We start from the raw sequence: 23,195 nt of genomic DNA, 5'->3' as shown, positions 1-23,195 counted from the left end.
AGAAGTTCAGGTACACAGGCTTTGGACACACTAAACGCTTTCACTGGCACAAGGCAACAAGATCCGGCAAGGGAGTGCAAGGGAGGAGATCAGATATAGCCAGGGAGCAGATGGAAGCCAATTAAGCTAATTGGGCCAGGCACCAATCATTGGTGCACTGGCCCTTTAAGTCTCAGAGAGCTGGCGCGCGCGCGCCCTAGAGAGCGGAGCCGCGCGCGCCAGCACAAGACAGCAGGGGACCGGGACGGGTAAGTGACCTGGGATGCGACTCGCGAGCGGGCGCGTCCCGCTGTGCGAATCGCATCCCCGACGGCCATGACAGTGCAGCGCTCCCGGTCAGCGGGACTGACCGGGGCGCTGCAGGGAGAAAGACGCCGTGAGCGCTCCGGGGAGGAGCGGGGACCCGGAGCGCTAGGCGTAACACTCACCTCCCCTGATCCCACAAGGCTGCTGAGTAGACATCTCCTGCTCCCCACTCACCACCACTTCTGCTCCACTGGCTGAGCAGAACAAGAAACATCACAGGAATAAGGAAACTGCAGTGACTTGCAGGGACCAGGTCCAAATACTGTAACAGCTGCAAAGCATCAGGGGAGGTGAGTATAATTTCTTTTCTACTTTTATAGTACCCCAGCCATATATTTATGTATGTATGTATTTATTTATTTTTTTTAATCGCTGAACAACCCCTTTGTGGCTTAAAGGTTTCTCCTTGCTTTGTAAATCTGACAATAAGTTCACACTGTTTAGTAATTGAATGCATTTTGTGTTCTTTTAAGTACTGGAAAGATGAATTTCTACAATGGAATCCAAGGGACTTTGACAATATGACAATTATTTCCATCCCTAAGGAGAACATATGGGTACCGGATATAATGATTAATGAATTGTGAGTTGAGTTACCATATACTTTTTACACAACAAAATATGTCATATTTCTTGTAGAAATTTGGAGGCCGAATGTCATGGACTTTTCACAGGAAGATTCATATTGTCGCTTAGACTTTCAATTTTTTTTATTGCCAAAATAGTAATAGCTCTTGATTGTAAATGTGTGCTTAGACATTGAACACAATTACTAGTAGGCATCATACTGTCAAAACAAGAATAACAATTTGGGAAGAGTTTTTAGTGTTGGGTAAATAAAGCATCTTTACTATACTCTTAAAAGTTTTGAAACTCTTCAATGTAAATTGTGATTCAAGTTTTCACTATGTTAACCCAATAAAGTGTACCTGTTGTTAACAAAAACTTTAAATACAATGTAGATTATATGTATATTTGTTATATGCATTGGTTATAAAAAGTGCATATTTTTGTCCCTACAGTTATTTTCTGTTTGTCTCTATGAGGAGTCCAAATACAGGTGTGGGAAGACAAGCAGGGCTCTGTGCACTGAGGACAAGCAGGGCTCTGTACACTGAGGACAAGCAGGGCTCTGTGCACTGAGTACAAGCAGGGCTCTGTACACTGATGACAACCAGGGCTCTGTACACTGATGACAAGCGGGGCTCTGTACACTGAGGACAAGCGGGGCTCTGTACACTGAGGATAAGCAGGGCTCTGTACACTGAGGACAAGCAGGGCTCTGTACACTGGGGACAAGCAGGGCCCTGTACACTGATGACAAGCGGGGCTCTGTACACTGAGGACAAGCAGGGCCCTGTACACTGATGACAAGCAGGGCTCCATACACTGAGGACAAGCGGGGCTCCGTACACTGAGGACAAGCAGGGCCCTGTACACTGAGGACAAGCAGGGCTCTGTACACTGAGGACAAGCAGGGCCCTGTACACTGAGGCTCTTTGACATGATCCCGGCTCACACATCAGGATGAATGACAAGCCAGGAACCTGCACAGAGCCCTGTTTGTCCTGCCCACGCTTCCTGTATTTTTTCTCCTCATAGAGACACACAGACAATATCTGCAGGGACAGCATTTTTCACCAAAAATATACAATTTTTTATTCAATGTACATTACAAATATACATATAATGGTGTTATCTACAATATAATAAAAGTTTTTGTTAATGACAGGTACACTTTAAGGACAATGGACCAAAATGTAAACCTTGTGGCCTGGTACTGAACAACCAAGGACACGCCCCATCCCATAGACTTGCATTGAGGGGGTGTGGCATCATGAGGGGCATGGTCGTAACATCACAACCCTACGGCCCGCATCCATTGTTCGGAACAAAATGTTCCGAACGCTGGGACAGTGGAATACCCCTTTAATGAATGTTCAAATACCATATAAAGTTCCAAGTTTCATGATACACTGCTCAAAAAATAAATAAATAAAGGGAACACTTAAACAACACAAGTCAATCACACTTCTGTAAAATCCCACTGTCCACTCAGGAAGCAACACTGATTGACAATCAATTTCACATGTTGTTGTGCAAATGGGACAGACAACAGGTGGAAATTATAGGCAACTAGCAAGACACCCCCAATAAAGGAGTGGTTCTGCAGGTGGTGACCACAGACTACCTCTCAGTTCCTATGCTTCCTGGCTGATGTTTTGGTCACTTTTGATTGCTGGCGGTGCTTTCAGTCTAGTGGTAGCATGAGACGGAGTCTAGGTAGTGCAGCTCATCCAGGATGGCACATCAATGCCAGCTGTGGCAAGAAGGTTTGCTGTGTCTGTCAGCGTAGTGTCCAGAGCATGGAAGCACTATAGGGGACAGGCCAGTACATCAGGACCAGTGGATGTGGCCATAGGAGGGCAACAACCCAGCAGCAGGACCACTATCTCTGCCTTTGTGCAAGGATGAGCATTGCCAGAGCCCTGAAAAATGACCTCCAGCGGGCCACAAATGTGCATGTGTCCACTCAAATGGTCAGAAACAGACTCCATGAGGGTGGTATGAGGGCTCGATGTCCACAGGTGTGGGTTGCTTACAGCCCAACACCGTGCAGGACGCTTGGCATTTGCCAGAGAACACCAAGATTGGCAAATTTGCCACTGGCACCGTGTGCTCTTCACAGATAAAAGCAGGTTCACACTGAGCGCATGTGATAGGCATAACAGAGTCTGAAGATGCCGTGGAGAATGTTCTGCTGCCTGCAACTTCCTCCAGCATGACCGGTTTGGCGGTGGGTCAAAAATGGTGTGGGGTGACATTTCTGAGGAGGCCTCACAGCCCTTCATGTGCTTGCCAGAGGTAGCCTGACTGCCATTAGGTACCGAGATGAGATCCTCAGACCCCTTGGGAGACCATATGCTGGTGCAGTTGGCCCTGGGTTCCTCCTAATGCAAGACAATGCTAAACCTCATGTGGCTGGAGTGTGTCAGCAGTTCCTGCAAGAGGAAGGCAGTGATGCTATGGACAGGCTTGCCCGTTCCCCAGACCTGAATCCGATTGAGCACATCTGGGACATCATGTCTCGCTCCATCCACCAATGCCACGTTGCACCACAGACTGTCCGGAGTCTGGAGGAGTTGGCGGATGCTTTAGTCCAGATCAGGAGCATGCCCAGGTGTTGTAGGGCGGTCATACGGGCACGTGGAGGCCACACACACTACTGAGCCTCATTTTGACTTGTTTAAAGGACATTACATAAAGTTGGATCAGCCTGTAGTGTGGTTTTTGACTTTGATTTTGAGTGTGACTCCATATCCAGACCTCCATGGGTTGATAAATTATATTTCCATTGATAATTTTTGTGTGATTTTATTGTCAGCACATTCAGCTATTCAAAAACTAAAGTATTTCATACGATTAGTTCATTCATTCAGATCTAGTATGTGTTATCTTAGTGTTCCCTTTATTGTTTTGAGCAGTGTACTTTCACCTACAGACTTTCTTGGTACTTTACACAATATTGTAATTTTTTAAACCCATCCCCAATGGCTCAGGATTCCAAAAATGATCTAATATGTAGACAGGGTTATGATCCATCACTATGCTGTAAATAATAATGACACAGTACAAAGACAGTGTGGTACCTTCTAGAAATATGACATGTACTCTCCTGGGATGTACCCAGGGGTCAAGTCCTGGGAAAAAAGTGGGGGAACTCACCCAAGATTTTCGCTCAAGAGCTGGTCCTGCAGGACTCCTGCTAATGGGAACTGTGTCCATGCTGTGGTAAAAGTGCAGGAACTCCATTCCCATGTGTTCCTGCAGGACTTTAGCCCTGTATGTACCATATGTTAAGATGGTAGGTACTATGTGAATACTAAAACGAAAGTATGACATCCTAACAAAACTGAAAATGGGGAAATGTAAGAAAGGACTGTAGGAAATGTACGAATTACCTGAGTGGCGGACTTCATTTTCCCTGCTTGTGTTGATGTATGTATTTTCAATGATGTTCTTTCAATAAAAATATACAGTTGAAAAAGAAAAAAAAAAGGAAATGTATGAATCAGTGACAGCATTTTGAACTAATTTCATGATTTTTTCTTCTCACAGTGTGGACTCAGGAAAACCCTTGGGACATAGTTTTGTCTATATTAAAAATACAGGACTGGTAAAATTCCAAAAAACAAACAGGGTTTCTACCATGTGCATGTTTCACACCTACTTCTTCCCTTTTGATGCCCACAACTGTACTTTAAGTTTTCGCAGCCAACTACACACAAGTAAGTAACACTTATTACCTTACTATTAACGGGGTACACTGGTGAATTATTTTTTTTAATCAACTGGTGCCAGAACGTTAAACAGATTTATAAATTTTTTCTATTTAAAAATCTTAACCCTTCCAGTACTTATCCGCTTCTGAATGCTCCACAGGAAGTTCTTTTCTCTTAGAATTTTTTTTTAGTCTGACCACCACAGTGCTCTCTGCTGACACCTCTGTCCATTTTAGGAACATAGAAACATAAAAGGTGTCGGCAGATAAGAATCATTTGGCCCATCTAGTCTGCCCAATAATCGGAATCCTATCAATAGTCCCTGGCCCTATCTTATATGAAGGATAGTCTTATGCTTATCCCATGCATGTTTAAACTCCTTCACTGTATTTGCAGTGACCACTTCTGCAGGAAGGCTATTCCATGCATCCACTACTCTCTCAGTAAAGTAATACTTCCTGATATTACTTTTAAACCTTTGCCCCTCTAATTTAAAACAATGTCCTCTTGTGGTATTTTTTCTTCTTTTAAAAATGCTCTCCTCCTTTACCATGTCGATTCCCTTTATGTACCGTATTTAAAAGTCTTTTTCATATCCCCTCTGTCTCTTCTTTCTTCTATACATGTTAAGGTCCTTTAACCTTTCCTGGCAAGTTTTATCCTGCAATCCGTGTACTAGTTTAGTATCTTCTCTGAACTCTCTCTAGAGTATCTATATCCTTTTGGAGATATGGCCTCCAGTACTGCGCACAATACTCCAAGTGAGGTCATTCACCATTGTTCTGTACAGCAGCATGAGCACTTCACTCTTTCTACTGATTATACCTCTCCATATACATCCAAGCATTCTGCTAGCATTTCCTTCTGATCTATTACATTGTCTGCCTACCTTTAAGTCTTCTGAAATAATTACTCCTAAATCCCTTTCCTCAGATCCTAAGGTCAGGACTGTGTCAAAAATTCTATATTCTGCCCGAAGGTTTTTACGCCCCAGGTGCATTATCTTGCACTTATCAACATTAAATTTCAGTTGGCAGAGTTCTGACCATTCTTCTAGTTGGCATAAATCCTTTTGGTGTATCCCTCCAGGAACATCAACCCTGTTACATATCTTTGTGTCATCAGCAAAAAGACATACCTTACCATCAAGACCTTTTGCAATACCACTAATGAAGATATTAAACAAAATTGGTCCTAGTACAGATCCCTGAGGTCCCCACTGGTAGCAAGGCCTTGCTCTGAATATACTCAATTGACTACAACTGTAGTCTGTCACTCAGCCACTGCCTAATCCACTCAACAATATGGGAGTCAAAGCTCAATGACTGTAGTTTATTGATAAGTCTTCTATGTGAGACAGTGTCAAAAGCCTTACTAAAATCTAGATATGAGATGTCTACTGCCCCTCCGCCATCTATTATTTTAGTCACCCAGTCAAAAAAATATATAAGATTTGTTTGACATGATCTCCCTGAGTAAACCCATGTTGTTTTTCATCTTGCAATCCATGGTATTTTAGATGTTCCACAATCCTATACTTTAGTAGGGTTTCCATTAATTTCCCCACTATTGATGTCAGACTTACTGGCCTATAGTTGCTTTATTATTCCCTACTACCTTTCTTGTTAATGGGCACAGCATTTGTTAATTTCCAATCTTCCGGGACAACTACTGTTACCAGTAATTGGTTAAATAAATCTGTTGACAGTTTTGCTAGCTCACCACTAAGCTCTTTTAATAATTTTGGGTGTATCCCATCAGGCCCCTGTGACATATTTGTCTTCACTTCAGACAGCAAACGTAGAACTTCTTCCTCTGTAAAGACACATACATCAAACAATTCATTCGTTTTGGAGGTCCTTTTCCTTCTTTTTCTTCTGTAAAAACTGAATAGAAGTATTCATTAAGCCAGTCGGCTAGCCCTTTATTCTCTTCTATATACCTTCATTCTTTTGTTTTTAATTTAGTTATTCCTTGTTTTAATTTCCTTTTTTCATTTATATATCTGAAGAATGTCTTATCTCCTTTTTTCACAGACTGTGCTAGTTTTCCTTCTGCCTGCGCTTTAGATGTTCTTATGACTTGCTTGGCCTCTTTCTGCCTAATCTTGTAGATTTCCCTATCTTCATTGCTCTGTTTTTTGTTGGTTTTTTATAATTACTAAATGCTAGCTTTTAGTTTTTTATGATGGTGGCCACTTCTGCTGAGTACCACAGTGGCCTCTTCCTTTATCTGCTTTTACTGACAAGTCTAATGCAGTTTTCTGTTGCCTTCAATAATGCGTCTTTTAAGTAGTCCCATTTCTCCTGGACTCCATGTAATCCATTCCAGTCTGATAGGGACTCATTTATGACTAATTTCATATTTTTTTTTAAGTCTGTTTTTCTAAAATCTAAAACTTTTGTTTTTGTGTGGTGTGACTCCTTCACTGTTCTTATATTAAACCACACTGACTGGTGATCACTAGATCCCAAGCTTTCGCCTACAATAACATCATATACCAAATCCCCATTTGTGAATATCAAATCCAAAATGGCCTACTTCCGCGTTGGCTCCTCAACCACTTGTTGTAGAGATAATCCCAGTAGGGAATTTAGAATATCTGTACTCCTGGCAGAACTAGCTATTTTGGTTTTCCAATTTATATCCGGAAGATTGAAGTCTCCCATAATGATAACTTCCCCTTTCATTGTCATTGTAGCTATTTCTTCAACAAGTAGATCATCTAATTCTTTAACTTGGCCAGGTGGTCTGTATATCACACCTACACGAGTTACTGTCTGATTACCAAACTGCAACGTAACCCAAACTGACTCTATGTTTGCCTCACTAACTTGTGTTAGGTTAGATTTTATGCTATCTTTCACATATAGGGCCACTCCTCCTCCTTTCTTGCCTTCTCTGTCTCTTCTGTATAAAGAGTATCCTGGTATGGATACGTCCCAGTCATTCCTTTCATTAAACCATGTTTCAGTAACAGCCACTAAATCTACATTCTCAGATGCCATTATTGACCCAAGTTCATTGATTTTATTACCTAAACTGCGGGCATTTGTAGGAGTAGGAGTAAATCCCGATAGCAGAGTAGGAGCAAATCCTGATTGTAAACCTATCATGCTCTGGCAGTTCTTGACATGGAGAGAGGTGTCAGCAGAGAGCACTGTGGTCAGACAGAAAATACATTTCAAAAGAAAAGAACCTCCTCTGGAGCATTCAGCAGCTGATAAGTACTGGAATGATTAAGATTTTTAAATAGAAGTAATTTACAAATCTGTTTAACTTACTGGCACCGGTTGATTTAAAGAAAAATGTTTTTCACTGGAGTATGCCTTTAAAGATGAGCAAGCCCCGCTACTCTGTCTCTCTCAGAACTTTGAGGTCACAGCAGCCTGCCGAGCTTTCCAACCTTGCCAGGTTTGGCTCGCACCTTTCGAACCTTGCCAGGTTTGGCTAGCGGTTATAATAGCAGCAGGGATAAGCAACATGGGTAAGGCTAGCAACATCATGGGGTTACTATCTATGACTCTTACAGGAACTTACGAATTGTTCTCTTTCTTAAATATTGGGAGATATGTAATGTGGTGACCCACGGTATATGGAAAGACCACGGGGTGTAGCAGTGTAGGTGGTGGGGCCAGATGGTATTAACCCCTGCAGAAAGATGATGTTAACCCCTAGTGTTCATGATGCCAGGATGGGGTTGTATGGTGTAGGGCACCGCCAACAACCAACCCAGAAATGGCATTTATTAAATGAGAGTCCAAAACAGGTTTTGAAGCAACTGGAACTTTACTGAAGAAGGCAGAATAACAGTTCTTACAGATAGCCTCCATAGTGGTGACAGGACACAGAGAACCTCTCAGGCTTGCTTGGACTTGTAGTGGTAATAATAATGATGCAGGCCACTGTGCTACTGTTATGACTTTGGTAGGGACAGTAGAGACTTGACTTGTAGACATAGAAGACTTACATCCCTTTATATATCAGGGGGCTGGATTAAATCCCATTGGTAGCTGGCTGCCTGTGGTTACCTGTGCCTCTGGAACTCTGGGTATCAGGTGATCACATATCACATGACCATATCACATGACCTTAGGAAGGTCCTATACAGTTTAGACATCCTAATAACCTTTGCACATAGCTTAAATTTATTGTACAATACCTAAAATAAACATAATTAATGTACAATAGAAACCATAATAATGACCTAGGGGATCCTGCAGGAGAGCCCTGTGGACTGGAGGGACTCTACCTGAGGGGAATTTAGGAAACTGTACAGAACCATGTTCTATACCGGGACACGACAATAAAATGTATTTTTGTATTGTGGCCCAGAAGCATCAAGTTACACTTCTGGTAAAAGCATAGTCAGATGAATGCTAACAAGACTTTTTCATGTCTCTTTGGTTACTAGCCAAACACATCAATATGTCGATAGGGAGAACAGCTAAAGATGTGAAGAAGGAGCTGAGTAAGTTTTATAATCAAGGAGAATGGGAGCTTGTCAAAGTATATTCCACCTACACGTTAGAGACTGATGAAGATGAAGAATTTGCAATGCTGATGTTTCACGTGAGAAGTCATTTCGTATTTCAATCTGTATTATGTTATATTGTAATGTATCCAGAAAATCTGCAACTAATCCATAGCATCGGAACATATTCTTAGGCAATGCCCTTTTATTAGGAGTTCCCCCTAACAATAAGCTGGTGACTACCTGTCCTCCATGTCTGGGGCCCTTAAGGATAAAGCTGTAAACTAAAGGATAGCTCATCAGGAAATCTACACTTCATAGGATACAGCTGATGTACCCATTTTTCATATACCATAATGGTTCACTAGCAGACAGAAGTATATATAGTCTAATAATCACGGGGTATCGGGAAATCATGGCTCCGCCCCGTGTGACAATATGCTCCGCCCCTCAATGCAAACCTATGGGAGGAGGCGCGGTCTAATGAATCACGATCACGGGGCCGGAGTACCGTGATGTCATGACTCTGCCCCTGTGTCATGTCCCATTTTGCCCCCTCAATGCAAGCCTATGGGAGGGGGCGTCACGCCCCCTCCCATAGGCTTGCATTGAGGGGGCAAAATGGGACATGACACAGGGGCAGAGTCATGACATCACGGTACTCCCGTGATCGTGATTCATTAGACCCGGAGCGATGTTCGCTCCGGAGGCTGATGATAGCGGGGTGCTGCATGAAAGATTGCGGGAGGACCCCGGTGGCAGGACCCCCGTGATCAGCCATCTTATCCCCTATCCTTCGGATAGGGAATAAGATGTCTTAGGGTCGGAGTACCCCTTTAACAAAACGTAGTGTGAACCCACCCTAACTAAGAAAAGGCTCCATTGTAAGTTTACAGAGACTGTCTCCTGCAACAAGTCTTGACTTTTGACATATTTGTGTGACATGTCAAAAAATTTTTTAACTGACAGTAGCTCTTAGAGGGGAACTCCGGTGGAAATTTTTTTTCAAAATCAACTGGTGCCAGAAAGTTTAACAGATTTGTAAATTACTTATATTTAAAAAACTTAATCCTTCCAGTACTTATCAGCTGCTGAATGCTACAGAGGAAGTTCTTTTCAGTCTGACCACAGAACTCTTTGCTTACACCTCTGTCCATGCCTGGAACTGTCCGGAATAGGACCTAACACCCATAGCAAACCTCTCCTGCTCTGATCAGTTCCTGACATGGACAGAGGTGTCAGCAGAGAGCACTGTGGTCAGACATAAAATAAATTAAAAAATAAAATAATTTCTTTTGGAGTTTACAGAAGCTGCTAAGTACTGGAAGGATTAAGATTTTTGAATAGAAGTAATTTACAAATCTGCTTGACTTTCTGGCACCAGTTGATTAAAAAAATTGTTTTCTACCAGAGTACTCCTTTAAAGTAAAAGCTAATTGTGGTCAGCAACACAGCAAGCTAAATAGTGGAAAAACTGGAATGGCAAAGTCAGTGGCAATGGACATTACAAGTGCACTGTCTCAAAGCCTATAAGTTTGGTGCAGATCTTCTACTTATATTGATAAATATAAAGAAAGTGAATGATATATTATTAAAGTTTAACAAGATTATATGCTTTTCAGGCAATCCTTTTTATTATAACATTACATTTCTTTCTGTAATATTTTATCACAGATCATCTTTAAAAGACATCCACTGTACTATGTTGTAAACCTGATTATTCCCAGCATATTGCTCATGATTTTGGACATTATTGGATTCTACCTCCCTATTGAGAGCGGAGAGAGGATTACATTCAAGGTTACTCTACTACTGGGTTATTCAGTATTCCTCATCATAGTTACGGATGCATTACCGGCTTCCGCCCACACTACTCCTATAATAGGTATGATCATATAAAACATACATTAAAACTACCGTCCTGTCCTCTAAACATAAAGTTAAAATACTTGGAGCCCTCCTTTTTTATCTTTCTGCTGCCATTCCTCTGAAGTTCTGATTCTTCATCATTTAGGTAGCAGGGTTGGCAGCTTCTTAGGCTATGTTCATTCATATGGCAGAATGTCTGTGTGAAATGTCGCCTGAATATTCCCCACTGACATACTGCAGCAGCAGAGTCCCATTGATTTCAATGGGATTCTGTAGCACTGTTCACACGTCAGAATTTGCACACCAGATCTTTCTGCCGTGGAAATTCTGGTTCCGGCATCCGCAGAGGAATAGTCAAGACTATACTTTCTGCAGAGTCCACAAAGAAATGCATTGCTGTCTGTGAGAAGGCACATTTCTGAGTGGTCCTAGCACCCACCGGTTAGTCAAATGGTCGAAATGTCCACACCTGTTTTTCATGCGGACACTGCGCACATTTTTTGACCATGTGAACCTAGCCTTACACTACCCTAAGCAGTTTGCTTCAGTAGTATGAGACATGCTACCTGCTCTTGGACTACCATCAGCTCTCCAATACCAAGGAGGCACATGTCAGCCTACTAAAGTACACTGTGCATAAGGTTGTCTGAGAAGCTGATGGTATTTGAAATATTTTTTTTGTGGTAATATGATTGATGACCTAACATTTTGCAATGGCATAAGTATTCAGACTTTGTGCTGGGACACTTAAAATTTAGCTCCCTTGTCTCTTGTTCATCTCTGAGATGTTTCTACACCTTGTTAGAAGTCTCCTGCGGTAAATTCAATTGAAAGAACATGATATGGAAAGACACAGCCCTTTCTATATACGGTCTCACAGCTAACAATGAATATCAGAGCATAAACCAAGCAATGAGTAGGAAAGAGCTGCCTGTAGATCTCTGAGACAGGATTGTGTGAAGGCACAGATCTGTAGAACAGTACAAAAATTCAGCTTGAACTGAAGACTCCCAAGTGCACAGTGGCCTCCATAATATTTAAATGGGCTCTGTTAGATTTAAGAACTTTTTATATGTTGTACATCTTGGCAAAACATTAACCTTTCTAATATACTTCATAAGAAAATGTTATTTCCTTTTTATAGAAATCATGGCTTATAAAATCATGGCTTTGTCCAAGCTGAAGCACAGGCATGGACAAAGTCCAGTACAGTAAGTGAGGGTGGGCCAGGGCCGAGGGCCAGGGTCTCAGGGTGGGCCTGTGGCAGCCAGGTACTTTTTTTTATTTTTCAATTTCCGCCCCCAGCCACCAACTAGCCAAGACTCCTGACCCCCCCCCCCCCCCTCTCCACATCCCCCCGCCCCCAGGTCATCTGCAAGCACACAGACGTGCCGCTCACAGGCACGTCTGTTACTAGGCTGAAGGGCTGAAGATGTCAGTGACGAGGCCCCACAGGAGAGGAGCGTGGTGGAGATTGCGCCTCTCTGGTCCTCTTCATCTCTGCACCTCAGAGTACCCATAACTTCTGGCTGCCAGACTAGCACTTTGTAAAGCTAAGTGAAGGAATGCTGGGAGCAGCAGTTACTAACTACAACACCCAGCATGCCCTGATACAGCCTATGGGTCTGCAGCTGACCCAAACCAAAGCTACAACTCCCAGCATGTTGCAACATAACCTATACTGTACTACTATAAAGTGCAACATACTGGGAGTTGTGGTTTTGGTTTGGGTCAGCTGCAGAGCCATAGGCTGAATCAGCGCATGCTGGGAATTGCAGTTAGTTAGTAATGTTGACCCCTTAACGACCACGGACGTATATTCAAGTCCATTGCCGGCTCTTGTTATGTGAAGAGTGCTCAGGAGCTGAGCGTCTAAAATGGGAGAAAACACTGCCGGTTAGCTCAGTGGAGCTGTTCTGGACCGCAGTGGTGAAATTGCGTCGTCTCGAACAGCTGAGAGGACAGCTGGAGGGTGCTTACATTCCTTCCCTGCCATCCAATCATCAGATAACACTGATCAATGCTATGCAATGGCATAGCATTGAACAGTGTATGCAATCTAAGTATTGCATAAAATAGTCTCCTATGGGGACTAAAAAAGTGTAAAAAAAATGTAAAAAACAAAGTTAATAAATGTGATTTAACCCCTTCCGTAAAAAAAGTTTGAATCATCCCAATTTCCATAAAAAAATATATATATCTGAACAAAAATAAAAATAAACATATGTGGTATCACCGCGTGCATATATGTCCAAACTATAAAAATATAATATACAAATGTGGGAGCTCTATGTAAAATACAAGAAACCTAAACCGAGGATACTACGTTGCACATACCCATGTGCCAAATAGATACTGATTCAAAAAAAGGGGAAAATAGCAGTCCTACTAGGCTAGAAAGAAGATTTAGAATAAAGCAGAATAAATAGGAATAAATAAGAAAAGAAGTGTCTGAAAATTTAATTACATTTATTGAATAATACTGTGAGGTCTGGGGCAGGGCCCTTGCCGCAGACTACTCGCTAAAATAAAGTGTTAATAGTTAATTATAAACATTTAAAACATAAAGTTAAAATGGTATTGCACTTAAACGGTGGGACAATGGTAGGGGTTTATATTCCAATACACGTGATACGATAACTCCAATAAGCGGTTTTTGGTAGCACTGGAGGCTCGCAGGTACGAGCCCACTAAGAATACTTAGATGCGCAATAGCGCTAGAGATCTATCCTCTATACCCCGACGGCACGGGGACAAAGTACAAGAGGGTAAATAGATCAAAGTCAGGCACTTAGTGCCTCTTACCGGCTCCGGCGAAACAGTTATATGCGCATAGCAGCGCTTGTCGATGATCTGGATTGATGCCTCTCTGCCCCAGGAGCACGGGGAAGGTGTAGGAGAGGTGAAGATGTCCGGTACAGATGATTAATGCAGGGTCCGCTGTAAAGGGTAATGTTAGTCTGAAACGTATAGCAGCGCTGGAGGTCTTTGGTGTTAGATCCCTCTCTACCCCGACTGCGGGGGGAAGAAGATGAGAGGGCAGTGAAAGACCAATAGTGGTGGAAAAATAATCCAGACAGTCCCGACTTCATGTGCAAAGGCAGTCTTGGACCAGATGCGTTTCGGGGAGCCACGTCCCCTTTTTCAATGGTGGTTCACAGTCTTTGCATATCCACCATTGAAAAAGGGGACGTGGCTCGCCGAAACACATCTGGTCCAAGACCCAGCAGATCGAGACATCACAATTTCACTGCGCTGACCATCAGCCTGACTGAGCAGCCAGAATTGTTTTCTTACATTTCAACATTGATCGCGGCTTCTGAGGAACTTGAGGAGGACATCAGTGATGTGCAGACACAACTTGATGATGATGATGAAGCCAATCGCATTTCATCATTCGGCCACTATATGGTCTGCTTATGCTGCCAACACCTCCACGCTGTGTCATTCAGCCACTATATGGTCTCCTCATGCTGCCCCCACCTCCACGCTGTGTCATTCAGCCACTATATGGTCTCCTCATGCTGCCGCCAACTCCAGGCTGTGTCATTCAGCCACTGTATGGTCTCCTCATGCTGCCGCCAACTCCAGACTGTGTCATTCAGCCACTACAAGGTCTCCTCATGCTGCTGCCACCTCCAAGCTGTGTCAATCAGGTATTATATGGTCTCCTCGTGCTGCCGCCAACTCCAGGCTGTGTAACTCAGCCACTGTATGGTCTCCCCATGCTGCCGCCACCTCCACACTGTATCATTCAGGCACTATATGGTCTCCTCATGCTGCCGCCAACTAAAGGCTGTGTCATTCAGCCCCTATATGGTCTCTTCATGCTGCCGCCACCTCCAAGCTGTGTCATTCAGGCACTATATAGTCTCCTTATGCTGCCACCCACTCCAGGCTGTGTCATTCAGTCACTATATGGTCTCCTCATGCTGCCGCCAGTTCCAGGCTGTGTCATTCAGCCACTATATGGTCTCCTCATACTGCCGCCAACTACAGGTTGTGTCATCCAGCCACTCTATGGTCTCCTCATGCTGCCGCCAACTCCAGGCTGTGTCATTCAGCCACTGTATGGTTTTCTCATGCTGCCGCCAACTCCAGGCTGTGTCATTCAGCCACTATGTGGTCTGCTCTTTCTTCCGCCAACTCCAGGCTGTGTCATTCAGCCACTGTATGGTCTCCTCATGCTGATGCCAACTCCAGGCTGTGTCATTCAGCCACTATATGGTCTCCTCATGCTGCTGCCAGCTCCAAGCTGTGTCATTCAGCCACTATATGGTTTCCTCATGCTGCTGCCAACTCCAGGCTGTGTCATTCAGCCACTATGTGGTCTGCTTTTGCTTCTGCCAACTCCAGGCTGTGTCATTCAGCCACTATATGGTCTCCTCATGCTGCCGCCAACTCCAGGCTGTGTCATTCAGCCACTATATGGTCTGCTCTTGCTGTCGCCAACTCCAGGCTGTGTCATTCAGTCACTATATGGTATCATGCTGCCACTACCTCCACGCTGTGTCATTCAGCCACTATATGATCTCCTCATGCTGCCACTACCTCCATGCTGTGCCATTCAGCCACTATATGTTCTCCTCATGCTGCCACTGCCTCCACGCTGTGTCATTCAGCCACTATATGGTCTCCTTATGCTGCCGCCACCTCCACACTGTTTCATTCAGCCACTATATGGTCTCCTCATGCTGCTGCCACTTCCATGCTTTGTCATTCAGCCACTATGTGGTCTCCTCTTATTGATGCCACCTCCAGGCTCTGTCGTTGTGCTGCTCAATGACAGTGATTCTAATAGCGACGCCTCTAATCTGCATGTCAAACTGAATAACAATATTATTTCACTAACCCAGAACACACACTATGCATGTTACAGCAAGGCAAAGTGTTCTAAGCTCCTATTGAGGCTCCCTGTAGGCCAGAAATAGTCATTTCTAACCCCTTAGGGACAGAGGGTTTTTGCCATTTTTGCACTTTCGTTTTTTCCTCCTTACCTTTTAAAAATCATAACCCTTTCAATTTTGCACCTGAAAATCCATATGATGGTTTATTTTTTGCGCCACCAATTCTACTTTGTAATGACATTGTTCATTTTATCCAAAAATCTCCGGCAAAACATAATAAAAAAATAATTGTGCTATAATATTGAAGAAAAAACGCAATTTTGTAATTTTTGGGGGCTTCCGTTTCTACGCAGTACATTTTTCTGTAAAAATGACACCTTATCTTTTTTTTGTAGGTCCATACGATTAAAATGATACCCTACTTATATAGGCTTGATTTTGTCGTACTACTAGAAAAATTATAACTACATGCAGAAAAATTTATACATTTAAAATTGCCATCTTCTGACCCCCTATAACTTTTTTATTTTTCCGCGTACGGGGTGGTATGAGGGCTAATTTTTTGTGCCGTGATCTTAAGTTTTTAGTGTTACCATTTTTGTATCGATTAGACTTTTTGATCACTTCTTATTCATTTTTTCATGATTTAAAAAGTGACCAAAAATACGTTATTTTGGACTTTGGAATTTTTTTGCGCATACGCCATTGACCATGCGGTTTAATTAACAATATATTTTTATAACTCAGACATTTCCATATGCGGTGATACCACATATGTTTATTTTTATTTACACAGTTTTTTTTAATGGGAAAAGGGGGGTGATTCAATCTTTTATTAGGGAAGGGGTTAAAGGATCTTTATTTACTTTTTGATCTGAAGTTTTTAGTGGTACCATTTTTGTATCAATTAGACTTTTTGATCGCTTTTTATTCATTTTTTCATGATTTAAAAAGTGACCAAAAATACGCTATTTTGGACTTTGGAATTTTTTTGCGCATACGCCATTGACCATGCGGTTTAATTAACAATATATTTTTATAACTCAGACATTTCCATATGCGGTGATACCACATATGTTTATTTTTATTTACACTGGGTTTTTTTTAATGGGAAAAGGGGGGTGATTCAATCTTTTATTAGGGAAGGGGTTAAAGGATCTTTATTTACTTTTTTTTTCCACTTTATTTTGTGCAATGTCATAGCCCCCATAGGGGGCTATAATACTGCACAAACTGATCTTTTACATTGATCAATGGTTTCTCATAGGAAACCATTGATCAATGATTCTGCCTCTTGACTGCTCATGCCTGGATCTCAAGCACTGAGCAGTCATTCGGCGATCGGACACCAGGAGGCAGGTAAAGGGACCCTCCTGCTGTCCTACAGCTGTTCAGGATGCAGCGATTTCGCCACGGCAGTCCTGAACATCCCCCTGAGCTAACCGGCACCACTTTAGTTTCACTTTAGACGTGGTGATCAACTTTGAACGCCGTGTCTAAAGGGTTAATAGCGCGCGGAACAGCGATCAGTGCTGCGAGCTATTAGCCACGGGTCCCTGCCGTTGTTAGAAGCCGGACACGACCAGCTATGACACGTGGCCCCGCGTTATAGAAAAAAGGAGTGGGCGAAGGGCAAACAGATACGCCCTTCATCTCCAACAGGTTAATACAGATTTGCCGCAAATAAATTCAGATGGAATCTAATTTTTTGGGAAAATTTTGCAGATCGGCCGAGTAAAATTTTTCAAAAAGTATTTATGTATGTTCATTTACATGGTTCTTTATGATTCTATCTTCTCTTCAGATTCTTATTTCTTGGTCTGTATGGCTTTATTTGCGATAAGCTTGATGGAAAGTATTTTTATAGTTCGAATAGTCAGTAAGAAAAATATCAAGACTAAAGTACCCACGTGGATCAAAACTTTGGTTCTAGAAAAAATAAGTATCCTGGTTTGTATGAAAGACAAAAACTGGCCCATTAAGACAGCACAGAAGTTTTCTGATACACCACAAGATATGGAGACCTGCAGTAATGGTAAGTAGAAGATTGTTACTGATCAAACACATTTGGAGGAATGGAGGATAGTTGGAAATTATTGTAATTGTTTTTTGTCAGTGTAATTGTCACCATTACAGGAATCACATAATCTTACAATGTTTAGTTTTATATTTTTAAACATTTCTGGGAGTCATTCTTTTATAACTTAGAATATTAGGGGGGGGGGGGTTTATCATGGTTGGTGCAGGTGAAGCATTTTTGTACACCTTTTGTGAGTGCTGGTAATGTGTAGGAGCACCAAATTTATTAAATGGTCACAGGGCATTTGATAATTTTTGTGCAGGTCACGTTTTTTAAAATTACACTTAGCTAAGCGAAGTCTGGACTGGTGTTTTTCTGCGACTTTTTGGTGGCTTTTACTGATTCCACTGCAACCTTTTTTTTTTTAAAGTTGCAGTGGATACATTCAGACTAACCTTAACAGCTGGTCTGTACACACTTAAAAAAAAATGGAAACCAAAAAGTCGCAAAAAAAAAATATAGAAATAGCCCCCGGAGCAGCTCAGCACCAAATGTGTGACAAATATGCACACTAAAACAGCTCTAAAGACAATGTTTAATGCCTCCATTATTCTTACATCTTGTAGGTTTCATAGTACAAAATAAATATCTAGAAATCTTTTATACATTTAAACTGTCCACACATAGGCTACTTGCAGCTTTTTATATGGACAATCATATACACATCCAAGTGGTCTAAATACACATGAACATCAAGTAAGTGCATTAGATATTTTTGTGTAATAAAATGATAAAAATAAATTCCACTCCACAACCCTATAACAAATGCATATTCTAAATACTAAATAGACACATCATAAGAATAGTAGATCAATCAACTGCAATTTCATTGTGGTTTCCAAGAAACCACACACTGTTTAAATGTACTGAGATATACTGCATTATACAGTGTTCTAGACATATAAGATGCATGGTGGTGCTGGGTCCTTCAGACTGGAGCCTTCCAGCTAATACATTCTATTACTAGGAACAAGCTGGACTGATTTGCTGCAGATTTTTTATGTGGAAATTTGAAAAAATAAATGTATGAAAAATATAGGCCAGACACATATGTTTAATACATAATACCTCTCGGCAATAAATCAGGAAAAAATATATTGTTGTCCCTACCAAGGACTGAGGTGACTTCTAAAATATAACTTTTAATAATATAATTTAAAATATCGGTTCACCAACTATCAAAATTTGAAAACTCATCAAGAAATAATATTGACACAATTTGCGACTATTGAAAACAATGACGCGGTAAGTATTGTAACAGTGGTTAGATACACATCACCATACTGCACCATACCTATATGTGATGTTAGCACTATCATATATAGTAAACAGAAATTCCCTTATCCCAACGCGTTTCCATGTAAGGGTTAGGGTATAGAATTACCCCCCACACTTCTTCAGGGTATTAGGTCTATCACACTCATATATGTCACTGTATATATCCCTTTAAATGGGCAAATTTTCAGCCAATGACACCCAGAGAGTAACCACTATGAAGCAACCAGCGTCAGTAAACATCCGGCTCTACAATTAGCTTTCGTTTCCAGAGACCAGGCAGGACATTTCTCACCATCCCGGTCAATGCTGTCTACTGGATCGAGTATAGCAAGGGAGCCGGGCATTGAAGCTGTTCAAAACAAAGTATGCATGAATCGCTGCAGTGGCAGCGAGTACCGGAACGGTGTCCGGGATATCTGCATGTCAGGTGAACACGCCGGCGTCATGTGGAAATTTGCACAGCAAATCCGCAGCAGATGACAGTGCCATAAAGTAAATTTGATTTTGGAAGTATCATCTACACAAAGCAGAAATTTTTCTGACAAAAATTGACCTGCAGTATGGATTTAAAATCTGCAGCACCTCAATTTATGTCACCAATTTGTTCAATTGGAAAGACAAAATCTGCACCAAATTTACAGAAAGGGTCAATTCACACGGATGGATTTTGTGCTGATTTGCTGCAGAGAATCCATTGTGGATTTTGCTGCCATTGATTTGAATTGACATCTGCTCCCCATTAACACCTAAAACCTTGTAACACTAATGGGTCACATGACCCTGGGGAGGGAAAATGTCCAATTAAAATCAGTTTAGATGTCATCCTCTGGCAGAAGTGTAGAATAAACATACAGTAAATGAGACATGGGATTTTTTTTTTACATACTGTAAATAGAGCATCAAAAGCATCCTGCACATTGCATTTCCTCATTGGCTCATTAGCTTTGTCACAAAGTGTCATGTAGGACAAGGACAAGCAACAGCTATGTAATAGATATAACCAAAGAGGATACACAGAAACAAGTGTGGACACAAGCCAAAATACAAGGAACAATACCAAACAAGACAGGATAAACCGACCAAGGCACAAACCGATAACTTACAAGCAAAGATAACTTACGTAGCTAAAAACACACAAATGATTAAACTACAAATGCCATGGCTAAACAAAGTTACATGTGTGCACAGACATGAGTGAGGCTGAGGAGGCTTGAAATACCCCTCCTTGCTGCCTATTGGCCCAAGACTGTTACTTTTACCTCACCAGAGAGCAACATGTACAACCTGGCCAGGTGCGATTGTTACAGGTTTACGACTTTTTTTTTTTTATCAATTCTTTATTTATGAATTTTCAAGACACAACAGTTGAGTCAATCACAGAATACAACAATAAGTATGTAAGTTCGCAAGTACATAGCGCCTAAGACATTCGACAGACTAATAAACGGTAGGTGTCTGCACAATGAGTCCCAAGTATGTACAAGACCCTCGAAAAACCCACGTAAGAGACAATGCGGGCCAGGGCATGACACACATGTAAGGACGTGAAAGAGGACCCACTGTCCACGAGCGAGGCCAGCTGCACCCGTGTACCATGGATAGTCTGTCTCAGGTGAACAGGTTTACGACTTTTGAGACAAGGGGGAGGAATTTATCAAAACCTGTGTAAAGGAAAAACTGACTAGTTGCCCATAGCAACCAATCAGATCACTTCTTTCATTTTTAAAAAGGTCTCTGAAAATGAAAGAAGTGATCTGATTGGTTGCTATGGGCAACTAGACTGCTTCTCCTCTATACAAGTTTTGATAAATTTTGCCATAATTTTATGTGCCATTCTTGTATTTTATTTTTCTCCATAACTGGATCAATATGTCAACTTTCACTTTCCTTTATACAGATGAACTGACTAAATACAATGAAAACAGCGACACAGCCACACAGACACCTGCAGTGACTAAGAAACGTACAGAGATACTGGATAGCATCTTCAATGAGATTGTGACCATCCGGCAGTATATTAAGCACCAAAATGAGGAGAGAACGTCCAAGGAATGGCTGCTAGTCGGATATGTGCTTGATAAGTTTCTTTTTTGGGTTTATCTGATAACAGTGATGTCTTATACTGTTACCATGGCCATATGTTGGTCTTATCATATAGCTGTATAAGCTCTAAAAATAAAAAGTTAGATCATTTCAATTTTTCACATTAATAGTACAAGTAGATATCAGAAATTTTACAACTTATCTTACTATTTAAACATCTTATTTTAGTAGCCTTTTGTCCCTATTTCCCTGCTCCCTGTAGATGTTTAGAAACCTTCTTAGTCCCATAACACAGTAAACAAGGAAGAGGGGAGAGGAGGGGCTGCAGCTGAAACAGTATGTCTTCTTTTTGTGTTTGTGGTTCTGCAAGCAAAGAAAATAAAGTGGGATCGGTACAGGTTGGTTGGTCCAGAAAACAGAAAGACACCGTCCACTCCAAAGGCATGAAAGGAAAAAAATATGTAGGATACATACAACATACCATTCTACACTTGTAATATACAGATGCCTAAAGAGTGGTTACCAAACTACGGTCAATGAATAATAATAATAATAATAATACCTTCTCAATTCACTGTCAACCAATGGAATCCACAACATGACTTAACATTTTTTATACTAAGGAAAAATGTATCAGCTTTTCCTGGAAAATGTAGTCGACTGTTTAAGAAAATGTTCTCAAGTATATAATTTAATATGTCCCTATATGTGAAACTATGGAGCTATTAAGTATATTAAGAAAACAATTTATGAATAAATGCATGTTAAAATTATTGGTATTGATTTTTTCCCTGTGTTTTCTACTCCGGAAAAAATTATTCTGGTAAAAAAAAATGTCATTTGTTAGAAATCAGGTACATTTGTGTTTTTAGTGTGTAAACCACTATGATGTGAAAGGTTATGTCTGTAAGTAAGATAATCAAAGTTTTACTAATGAGCCTCAAGTGCCAATTAAGTGGCCAAGATTGCTGCACGTGTCCAAGCCCTCCCTCTTGCTAGGACTGTCAGTCAAGTCAAAAGGGCAGTGCAGAACTGTGACAGGGCTAAACATTACTTAATACCTCTTGTCTTTCCATTTGCAGAAGACTGATGGTCTTGCATGTGCTCTCACTATCCATTATATAAATCGGGAATATTTAAGTGACTAAGTGGAAGCCTACAGCACAATCATGGTAAATTCTTACATCCCACATTTTCAGGTGTGAGTATCTGCTACAAAATGTAAATAAAGTCCCCACCATATCACCTCATACAGCAGTTCCTACAGCACCACCTGATCTTATGTAGTGATAACCTTAAAGTGGCTGACAGCATTATATAAATTTTTAAGGCTCAGACTGTCTTAAAAACAAAAACAAAGCAAGTTTCATGTCGAGCAGGGATAGAGTGCAGCCCTGATCTCGCCCACTCCCTCTGTCCCTGCCTACTTGCTTACCCGCCCTAAACAGCGGGTCCACAACCACGGTGCCAGGCCCTTCCTGAATAAGTGAGGGACAGTATCAGGTAAAAAAACAAACTACAAAATCTGACAACGGTCAGGAACATCTGGAGGCACAAAAAACTAACAAGGAAAACCTAAGCACACACACACTGAATGCGAAGTCAACGAACCGAGTCAAAGCCAGGAGGGAATGGAGTACAATAATAGAGAGCGGAGAGGAGTCAAAAGCCCAGCCAAAAAGTCACAGAACCAGACAGATTAATAATTCAGAGGTAGCCAGTTTCAGCCACATGAAGTTTCACAGGCAAGGCATGACTGAGAAAGACTGCCTTATATATCCTTGTGCTGCTAGCAGGAGGAATCTAATTGGCTCAGTAAGCTGAACCACACCCAGAGCACAGAGGCGTAGTCCTAGCAACAGAATAAACAACAGGGCTAGAAAGAAATAAGGAATAGTAGCAAAACGGAAAGAAGTCACACTCACCAGAACTGTAGTAGCAATGTGAAGAAGTTTATTCTTACAGAAAAGCTGCAGAGATGTAAAGGAATACAAATCCAAAGCGAGGAGTGAGAG

General features: G+C 41.6%; 1 protein-coding gene across 1 annotated transcript in view; it reads left to right on the top strand.

The window, feature by feature from the left end:
- The window catches only part of LOC130293221 (5-hydroxytryptamine receptor 3A-like), a 35,410-nt gene extending 13,477 nt beyond the window's left edge, over positions 1–21,933 (top strand). The window contains exons 4-9 of the mRNA XM_056541724.1: positions 780–889; positions 4,426–4,595; positions 9,004–9,161; positions 10,738–10,948; positions 17,584–17,814; positions 21,035–21,933. Coding sequence (XP_056397699.1) covers positions 780–889; positions 4,426–4,595; positions 9,004–9,161; positions 10,738–10,948; positions 17,584–17,814; positions 21,035–21,303 — 1,149 coding nt within the window. The 3' untranslated portion in view covers positions 21,304–21,933. The remainder of the gene's footprint in view (positions 1–779; positions 890–4,425; positions 4,596–9,003; positions 9,162–10,737; positions 10,949–17,583; positions 17,815–21,034) is intronic.
- Positions 21,934–23,195: the final 1,262 nt, after the last annotated feature.

The sequence above is a fragment of the Hyla sarda genome, chromosome 10 (genome assembly GCF_029499605.1).
Source record: "Hyla sarda isolate aHylSar1 chromosome 10, aHylSar1.hap1, whole genome shotgun sequence".
Taxonomy (NCBI): Eukaryota; Metazoa; Chordata; class Amphibia; order Anura; family Hylidae; genus Hyla; species Hyla sarda.
This window is presented reverse-complemented; position numbering and strand designations above follow the sequence as displayed.